Here is a 10,153-nt window from a genome sequence, read left to right as displayed (position 1 = left end):
GGCTGTGAGCTGTTGCCCTTTTTGGACGCCATTTCTGCTCCTCCATGCTGTCACAGACAGTGGACGGTATGGGTGGGGCTCGGTCTAGTGATCTATATTCAGGTCTATGGAAGTGCCTCATTTGATTTAAAGATACAGTGTCAAAACAAGTTGATCTGAGACACATCAGAGAATGGGTGAAATAGGGGCTTGTGGAGTTACAGTAAGGACAAATTCAGACCAAAACATTGTAGTTCTACTTTATATGGACTCCAACTGAATGATAATGTGAAAACGAAGAATTTAAAAGCATGAAATGTCTCCTTATAGTCTCAAAATGCTCAAGTAAAGGCTGATTAAAATGCGTTCATCTTGTGTTTGCAGGCGCCCTTACAGTTGGTCTCGTTCGACAATGTCAGACCATCCATGGACGAGATCGAACCTGTATCCCACCACGGCTGCCCCCTGAGTGGGTCACCACGCTTTTCTTCATCATCATGGGCATCATTTCCCTCACGGTCACCTGCGGACTTCTCGTGGCGTCACATTGGCGCCGAGAGGCCACCAAATATGCCCGCTGGATCGCCTTCACTGGCAGTAAGTAAACGACGATGACATTCGCGTTGAAAGGAGGAGCTGTCCTCGTTGGACTTAACTTAAGCACATTTCTCTGAAAAGTTCTTTCTTGCCTCGGTGTTAGTGTTAGTTCATGCATATAGCCTCCTTACGTTAGGGTGAGAAGGAAAGGAGAAAAGCTTAAGTAGGTTTAGTGTGAGAATAAATGACTCTTAGCTCAGATTTTAGTTTATTTTCATGTTTGTGTGTGAATATGTGCATTATGCTCCTCTTGCCCCCTTAAGCTGGTCTGTGGACAAATGCAGCCTTTTTTGTACTCAAGTGGGTGGTTTATGCTGCCACATTCTTTCTCTAGTGTTTTATCGCCCTCTTTGTCTTGAYAAATACAGTATTCTTTTTTTTTACGAGACGTTTGTATAAATGCACTTGTAGCACTCGACAGTAAGCCACATCCATCTTATGCACTACACCCAGGCTGTGTGGGCTGGTGGAGTTTGATTGGGTCAGCTAGTTGGGGAAAGCGACGGCCCTGAGCGCGATCATACTGAGTGGTGGTATGTTGGAGCCACAATGGCTTTTATTATTGATAGAAAGCTGCAAGCATTTTTCAGGGTGCTGATACAAAAATGAAAAAATGGGCTGTGGATTTGTACACACAGTTTTTTTTTTGCTTTGTTCCCGTTTTTTTTTTTTTTTTTTTTTCTGGTCTCACAGTTTTGTAGTTTTTGTAACACTTCCTAATCAGCTGGTGAATCACCCCATGTTCAGAATCCCAAACAACTCCACAAACTTGCTTTCCATGAAGTTGCAGCAGATAAAGTTGAGTCATTGTTTTGCAATCACACCCAAAGGGAAGAAAGAAGGTTCCTGTGATAAGTGTGAACAGTTGTTGTCCTTTGTCCTCTTGTTGAAATTGTCTACTCGCCATATTCAACGTGTTCAACCAGGTCTATTTTTCGTTTGCATTGAGACTTTTTGAAATTGATCATCACATCAGTTCTGTTTTGTGTGCAGGGTATTTTGACAGATCTGCTGATGATGATTTGTGTTTCGGTTATGCCCACCAAATGGAGAAAAAAAAAACATCTAATTAATCACCTCAGGCTGTTACAGCATCATAGCGGTGCACACAAATTCATCAAGAAGTTAAATCTATTTTGTCACAAACTTGTTATAATCATTTAAGGCACTCGTGCACTGGACTACATGTTTTATAATTTTTTAATATTTTTTTTCTCATTTCAGTCAAATTGATTTTCTTTATAAAATTGATTTCAATCAGTTGTCCAGCCTGTGTTTGTGTTTGTCAGCTGCAGAAATGGCAGCGTTAAATTGAATCGGCAGGAAATTAACACCAAACGTTTTCAGCCAACTGCAGAAGGCGGATGCGTATATTTTGCCATGGAAACACAATACATGCGCTCTGCTCAGATGTTATTCAGCCTTATTGTGTGACGTGATGCACACAGACACACACACACAGACACAGAGCATTTTTTCTTTTGCTGAAAATGTGAACAATGTGGCGTTTAACACCAAGTTCTCCTGAAAAGCTTGATCTTCAGTTCAGGTTTTGAAATCTGTAGCGGACCAAACTTTAAGATCATCGTTGAAACATCATTAAATTTACTAACACTGGCTTGGTGTTTATTTACAGCACTGTAGGGTTGGGCAAAATCTTATCATGTGTAATTAATCGTCAGAATAACATTAATCGATTATTTTTTTGGCACTTGACGAGTAATAGGATTAATGCTGCCAGGCAGACTGACTGATTTCCCCGGTCAGTCCGCTCGATGCTCTTCTCCAATTCAAATATGACYAACATTTAAAAAAAAGTTCTGTATTTTATTTGTATTATCTCTGGGTTTACTTGATCTATCAACACAGTTAAAAAAATTATGTATAGCCTGAAGTCTGTACTTTGGACACAATTTGGAACAGATTTTTATGGAGAGCAAATATTTCCATTTTTAATCTAATCTTTAAATTGGTCATGTGACCAGGATATTAAGGCATCCAGGGACTCCAGGGGATTAATCATCATATTAATCGATATCGGCTAAATACCACAATTAATCCTGATGAATTYCTTTGCCAATATCACCCAACCCTYCTGCACAGTGATTTTAATTTTTTTAAATAAAGMTTTTTWGTAAATACTGAGGCAGCTTCCATTAGAAATGAAACATTTGTTTACCTTTTGAACAAGCYTTTTAAGGTATTCTTAAATGTCATTTTGTTAATGTATGTTCAAAACTTCTGTCTGACATTTAAAAGTTTTGTTAAACTTGAATTTTCTTTTGATATTTAATCAGTAAAAGGGTCAGTGACACCTTTTTTAAAGCTGATTTAAATCCTCACATTATAAACATTACCTCTTAAGTTAAAGCTAATTCATTTTTGAAATCTTGAATAGGCCTGTCACAATAAACAATAAYTCAGTTAATCATATGATAAATTAAAAAGAGGAAGATAAATTAATTCAATTCAGTTCAGTTTATTTATATAAGGCCAAGTCACAACTGTTGTCTCAGGACACTGTACACACAAAAAAGAATAAATCTAAAGAATTAAAATGAAGACGATAATTTTCATTTGCATGCTTTTTTGTTTTCTTCGTGTCTCTTTTTTTTACTGCTTAGCGTAGAGAGAAGTAAACTCTGGTGTCAGGTATRTGCCTGCTGCTTGGTCTCCTACCCTGTAGCATGAAAGCCTGTGAACAGGCATTTAGCTACAGGAGCGTCTTCAGATTTCTGATGCTTTAATACAGCTGTTTGCCGACAATTGTTTTTTTCTTTTTACACTATGTACATTTTAATGTAAACAGGGGGATTATGTTGTTATATTAGTTTAAACCGGTCTCCAACAATATTATCATTTATCGCAATAATTTCTGAGACAATTTATCGTCCAGTAAAATTTGTTATCGTGACAGGCCTAATCTTGAAAATGAATTTATTTATATTGTCAGTATAACAACTGCAAAATAAAAAGGAAAAAGAAAAGGAAGAAAAAAATCCCCGGGAACCATAGGTTTTAGAATTTGTTTTGTCAAAATGCTGTTTTTTTTTTTATGAAGCTTTTAATCGGTTCTCTTCCTGCTTCCTTCCAGTGATCCTGTTCTGCATGGCAGCACTCATCTTCCCAATAGGCTTCTATATCAACGAGGTGGGAGGTCAGCCGTACAAGCTGCCCAACAACACGGTGGTCGGCTCGTCATACGTGCTCTTCGTCCTCTCCATCTTCTTCACCATAGTGGGACTGCTGTTTGCAGGGAAAGTCTGCCTCCCAGGCTGAGGACTGCACCACGCCGGCCTCTGGACTCAAACAGGAGGCTCTGAAAAGTTTGATGGGATTTACAAAAACAAAAACTCTACTGAAAATCAAAGACAACAAACTTTGTCGCAAAGCCTGAAAACAGGGAAGACCCCATCCCCACAACCCCATGCTTTATGCGTCAAAGGGACCGCAGGCACCATGGAGAACCTAACTACTAAAAGACGAAAATAAAACAAATTTAAAAAAAACGAATAAAGCGATAAAATGGGACATGGGCACAGTAGAATGTGACGGAGGGCAGCCGAGGCCTTCGCAGCAGCCCGCCGCTGCTGATTTCAGTTGCGACCGTCTCCTCTGTTGTTGTTCWGCTGGAAGGGGGCGGTGCTTAATGTGCCGCTGTCATGGCAACCGCTGCCACAATGCTGGCACACATTTCTCGAGGATCGCTGCAGCCGCTCCTCCACTTCATTTCCAGTCGCCCTCCGCGCTCATTTGCTTCGTCACGACTGCTCCTCCTGCTATTTATGGCTTCWCTTTGCTATTTTCAGTTTTCAATTTTTGTACAATTTCTTCTTGTTTTCCCTCCTCTCCTTCCGTGCGCAGCGCCTCTCCACTGAAGCAGCGTTAGCGTCGTTGAGCTTCACCAAGCAGAACCCCTTGAACGGGGGCTTGGCTCGAGAGCAGGTTGTATTTTCGTCTGCCGTATCTCACGGCCCCAGGTGTGCAGATGAGGAGAGCAGCTGCACATCTGGCTGGGTTTTATTTTTTTGGCGCACAGCTGTGGWTGAGAGGTAGAGGCAGGTGTGCTTCCTCTTTATCTTCTCCGGTTTGAACGTAGGAGCAGGTAGAAGRGCGGCGGTGACCTCGCTCACAAAACGTGGAGGTCAGACACCATAAAGGAGAATGCCACTCAGTCTATTACCATACATAACATTTAATTATACAGACAGCAACAAAGTATTTGTGAAGGCAGCTCAGCTTTATTCAGGCCAGCTGTGGTGCAGTGGTAAGGCAGCTGACTTGGGACCAGAAGGTCACAGGTTCGGTTCCCTCCGTGCTCCCCGAGTGCTTCAGCATATAGCTGCTCACTGCTTCACTTGAGTGTATCAGGTGTGATGGATGCACAAAGGTCATCGTTGTATGGAAACATGCTTTGATGACACAACATACTAGCACATTACTAAAGCTAATAATGCTGATGCTCGCCTCCTTTGACTGTGAACTCAGAGAATATTCACCTGGACATAAACTCGTCTCTTAAGCCATGTGGCCATTTGAAAGTATTTTCTAAAATTCAACATCATAAGTTTTGACAGTATTTAATTTTCTCTACAGACAGTAAAATTACATACAGTATGGTGTGAAAATAACACGTGAACACTGATAAGTCGTGGTATTCTCCCTTTTTAAAGTTTGATCGKGGAAAAAGTGAGTCAGGAACAGTTTTTTTGTTMTTGTTTTATACAGTGAAGGCACTGGGACTGCAGGTCAGGTCCYTGCATGGCACTGTACCTCGGGATGCTGCTCGAGAGGTCTGTGAATGTGACACACACACACACTCTCAACACAATTTGTGAATTGACATATAGAAGCTGCAGATATTAAACACGTTCATTGTTGATTACAGATCTAAAGCTTCCAATAGGTGCTTCTGTCATAGTATTAATTAGTGCATTTGTCATGAATTTAGATTTATCTGCTAGTAGAGCTTCAAAAGGTCCAGACAAACTGACTTTTCTTGTCATGATTCATACTTTTTTTGGTGACTGAAGGTTGTAAAAAGAAAGTGTCTCACCTTGAAATAATCAAAGCCATTTTCACACAGGCAGGCCTGAAACGTCCCTAGACATTTTCTGAAGAGGGTTTTATTTGAGAGCTCTAGTCYGCAGTAGCTAAAATAAGAGTTGTTTTTCAGATTTTACCCAACTTTCAGCATCCAAATGTGAGAAGTAACAAAAAAACAAGTAACAAAAAAAGGTACAATGAGCAATTGTCTGCTTTAAAAAAAGAAAAAACTAGTGTGCACAACTCCAGTACAAAAAAGGAGAGAGTAAATGAGTGCACAAAGAACAAACTCAAGTTTGAGGCAAAAACACAACTTTTACTGAGTACCTTATATACAATCATCCTCTGCCTTGTGTGCACTTCTCATACTTGAAGTATTTTTAGTTGTAGTTTAAGTCTCTTTTGGAAATAATGTTCTGGACTTGAGTCGTTTTATATCTGCTTCACTCACTTGTGTGAAACGACATGAGCTGTAAGCCAGGATTTGAATATTTTTAATCTAAACCAGGTAACATTTGATCAAATTTGCACCGTCACCATCAGTATGAGCAGTGCAGAAAATGGCAGTTTGACTTGGATTTTGCTTCTTTTCGTGACACCTTTAAAACATTAGATCTCTGAGGAGGAGGGGTGGGGGCGGGGGGATCACCAGACTTCCTGTTTCCTGTTAAATCTCGGTGACATTTTCTCAATCCGGACCACGGCTGACTTGATCATCTCTGACACTGAAGCAATGCATGTTTTCACTTTCACTGACTCTCACAGAACAATACATCACTATTAGCTCCCACTTTTTTTAACACTTTACTTTCCCACTGTTTCCATATGAATAAGCTGGACAGTTTACAAACTTCTGCTTTATCCAGATCAAAATTTAAGGCAGACAAATGTCTTCCATCTATGAAATTTGAAAAAACAAAACAAAACAAAACATGAATATTAAAAGCCTCTCAGCAGGTTAAACAGAGCCAACCTTTAATTAATCAGTTCTTACAAATCATTTCACGATGCTAATGATCATTTACTGTAATTAACAAGCAGTAGACTGATACTTTTTTCTCGTCTAGTCAACGTATCACTGCTCCTGTTTTACATATTTATATACATCCTGTTTATGCTCAACCAAATATGGGATCATATAAGCTACTGACTCTCAGATCTCTCATGCAAAGGATGTGTTTTGGTGTGTGTGTGTCGAAACATTCACAGTTGCTCCGTTCGCCAAGTCTTAGATTCTTGTTTTCTATTTCTGTTTCCTGCTCGGCTTTTCTTAACTCTTAGTCTAACGATGTATACAGCTGAACTTTACATTCTGCCTCGGTTGGTTTAGTATTGTGCCATGGCCTGTTTTTTGTTTAAAATTGTACAGATGACACAAAAAGGCAGGATTTCTGTATTAGGAAGCACTGTGCATTCAACAGTATAGGTAACAGACATAGAAACACCACYGTTGTATAAAAAAGGAGAACTTCTTACCTCATTGTTTTTTTTTTCCTGCTATTATTTTCTAATGGTGGCAACGTGTGTGCCCTCTGATTTGTRTCCTGCCTTGATCGGATGTCTACACATTAAAGCCTATGATCATAGGAAATTATTTATCACTGAATAAAACAACAAAAAAATGGATGTGTGACTCTGACACTGTCTGTTTTGTGTTTATTTATTGGATTTTTTTTTTTTTTAAAAAAAGCATGGATTTGTTTTTTTTTGTGAAACTAGATGCAGATTTGTTGCCTTTTTTGCACAAATTAGCAAAAAAATCCAAACCCATTTTATTTTTAAATGGCTAATTTCTCTCGTGTTTATCATCCATTCAGCAGGACAACAAGGCTCCTCCATTCACTGGTTGCTTCCTCCCTGTTGCTGCGCAGCTGAAGATAAGACGGCACCTTCGTTTGACCTGCACCACCACAAAAAGCTAAAAAGCCCAAGTCGTGTTTCTTTGTAGGTTTTTAGAAAAACAAGCATCCATCTCTGGGAATCACATCTGRCCACTCCTCTCTGGACTCAACCATGGGCAGACCTATATGAAGTCATTATTTAAGTCCAGCGTCAACTTTATCTGGTTTAGTTTTTCCACCGCCACAGAGGTTTAGCTCTTTTTCTTGGTTGATAGAGCCAACTGCTTATTGTGCTTCTGGAGATATGAAACGCATCAAGAAATCCAAGGTATTTACTACTTCCATCTGTTCCTGCAGCAGTTTCAACATAAGGCAGAGATCACCTTGAAGAGTCCCGGGACGTGACTGGAAGAGGCTGCCAGCTGATCCACAGATGAATAAACAACTTAAGAGTCAAGTTATGTCACAGGCAGGAGCAGCTTGTATTTGAGCTAAATGTTAAATTCAGTRGAATTGTTGAGCAAAAAGAACTTATCTGTCAGATATTCACCTGACAGCAAAACGACTGAAGTAGTTTATGTAGCAATTAGGTCTCTGGATTGAGCCAAAATTTCACCAGCTGAGAAAATAACTACAAATTCCTTAGAACCATTTTTTGTCATTCCCATTTTTAAGAAAGATAAAGAAAACAAGTATAATGTTGACTCAAATGTTTTTAAGGCAGGCCCTGTAAGATTTTTCCAGAGAACTTGTACAATCAATATTAAAAAAAACAAGATGAAAATAAGTAGGTCATCTGATGACTCACCTAATATTTATTTATTTATTTATTTATTTATTTATTTATTTATTCGTCTACCTAGGTTACAATCAATGTATAAAAAGGTCAAAATACATGATGAAAGTTACGGTGAGTTTGAATTCAACTATTAAATCTCTTGGGTAATTATATGCGTATAGCACTGGCTTTCATTTCTAAATTCTATACTTGTCACGTTTAGATCAAGAAAGTTGTTTTATTGGAAAAAATTAAATGTAACGAGGCCTTGCATCTTTTTTTATTTTTAATTTGTTGCGTTGCCTGCTTTTCTTGTCAGCTGTATCACTGGGGGCTAGTCCGGGATCAGCAGTCAAAAGGGTACGGGTCGCCACAAAACAAACGGGGAGATTTTGATTTCTTATTTATTAATATTTTTTAGTTCTTTTAAAATTAAACAAGAAAAAAATATTGCTGCAGTTGACCCTCTTGCTACAATTTATTTTAGACAAAATCAGTTTTGTGATTTGATTACSAGCCAGAATAAAGGAAGTGTAATTCTTAGACAAATAGCTACAGCTTGACTAACAATTAACTGTAAAATATAGTGTTCAGTTACTCACATGTGTGTAAAGGACAAGGCATCAAACACAGAATTAAGACTTGAATGTAAGAACCAAAGCCATAAAAACTACCCATCGGCTAGGCTAATAGGCTCAGCCARTTAATCAGTCGTGGATACCCCAGGCAGGAAGTTTCAGCATCTTATCAACAACTCCTTCAGATTCTGGCCTCTCCCTAGAGGCATGCTGTCACATCAATGGATGTTCTCCCAATCATGTGACCAGAAACCTTCGACAATAGAGAAAACTGAGTTCTAGTGAAAATCATTTTGTAAATGTTTTCAGGCATGTATCTAACTGAAATGTACCTCCTGCTCTGAGAGACCATACTGTCTAGTCATCCAGATCAGTCTGTACTTAAAATTATCATATTAATCACAAAATATTCACACAATAGTTTATAAAAATACATCATGTTTCACCTAAGAAAAACTACAGAATGTGTGGTGCTTTTAAAATCAGMAAGTAAACAAATCCCAAGAAAGATACGATTTTCTTTTGTCTGCTTGGAATATAAGATAAGCAATATTTAGCAAACAGAAGCAGGTTTACTAAAATAAATATTTTTAAATCTCTTGAGCACTGAAACCCTCACTAATAGGTGCTTTAACATGACATAAGCTGAGTGGGCGGATGAAGTGGTAAGAAATGTTTCAGCTTATGTTGCAGCTCGTTCTCCTGTATTTCATAACCTCCATCTGAAAAGGATACATTTGTTAAATCTTTCCTTCTCTGAACATTTATGGGTTGCAGTTTGGTCACTTTYCTCGGTCAGGATAGAGTGATGCTCTGGCGAGTGCAGACAGCTGCCATCTGTTCATGAGCAGCTGAACTTTGTGCTCCACCTGAAAAAAATCAACCTTTTGATAATGGTGTCATCTGTCATTCTGTCTGTTCTAATACGAGGGCAGCAAACTTACAGATGCACAAAAAATGATATACACTCACCGGCCACTTTATTAGGTACACCTGTCCAACTGCTCGTTAACACTTAATTTCTAATCAGCCAATCACATGGCGGCAACTCAGTGCATTTAGGCAMGTAGACATGGTCAAGACAATCTCCTGCAGTTCAAACCGAGCATCAGTATGGGGAAGAAAGGTGATTTGAGTGCCTTTGAACGTGGCATGGTTGTTGGTGCCAGAAGGGCTGGTCTGAGTATTTCAGAAACTGCTGATCTACTGGGATTTTCACGCACAACCATCTCTAGGGTTTACAGAGAATGGTCCGAAAAAGAAAAAACATCCAGTGAGCYGCAGTCCTGTGGGCGGAAATGCCTTGTTGATGCCAGAGGTCAGAGGAGAATGGG

The 10,153-nt window shown here is 39.2% G+C and overlaps 1 protein-coding gene across 1 annotated transcript in view; it reads left to right on the top strand.

The window, feature by feature from the left end:
- The window catches only part of mosmoa (modulator of smoothened a), a 22,653-nt gene extending 15,392 nt beyond the window's left edge, over positions 1–7,261 (top strand). The window contains exons 2-3 of the mRNA XM_014010125.1: positions 364–576; positions 3,671–7,261. Coding sequence (XP_013865579.1) covers positions 364–576; positions 3,671–3,855 — 398 coding nt within the window. The 3' untranslated portion in view covers positions 3,856–7,261. The remainder of the gene's footprint in view (positions 1–363; positions 577–3,670) is intronic.
- The last annotated feature ends 2,892 nt before the right edge of the window (positions 7,262–10,153 follow it).

The sequence above is a fragment of the Austrofundulus limnaeus genome, unplaced genomic scaffold (genome assembly GCF_001266775.1).
Source record: "Austrofundulus limnaeus strain Quisiro unplaced genomic scaffold, Austrofundulus_limnaeus-1.0 Scaffold65, whole genome shotgun sequence".
Taxonomy (NCBI): domain Eukaryota; kingdom Metazoa; phylum Chordata; class Actinopteri; order Cyprinodontiformes; family Rivulidae; genus Austrofundulus; species Austrofundulus limnaeus.
Note: the sequence above shows the minus strand (reverse complement) of the source record. Positions and strands in the feature narration are given on the sequence as shown.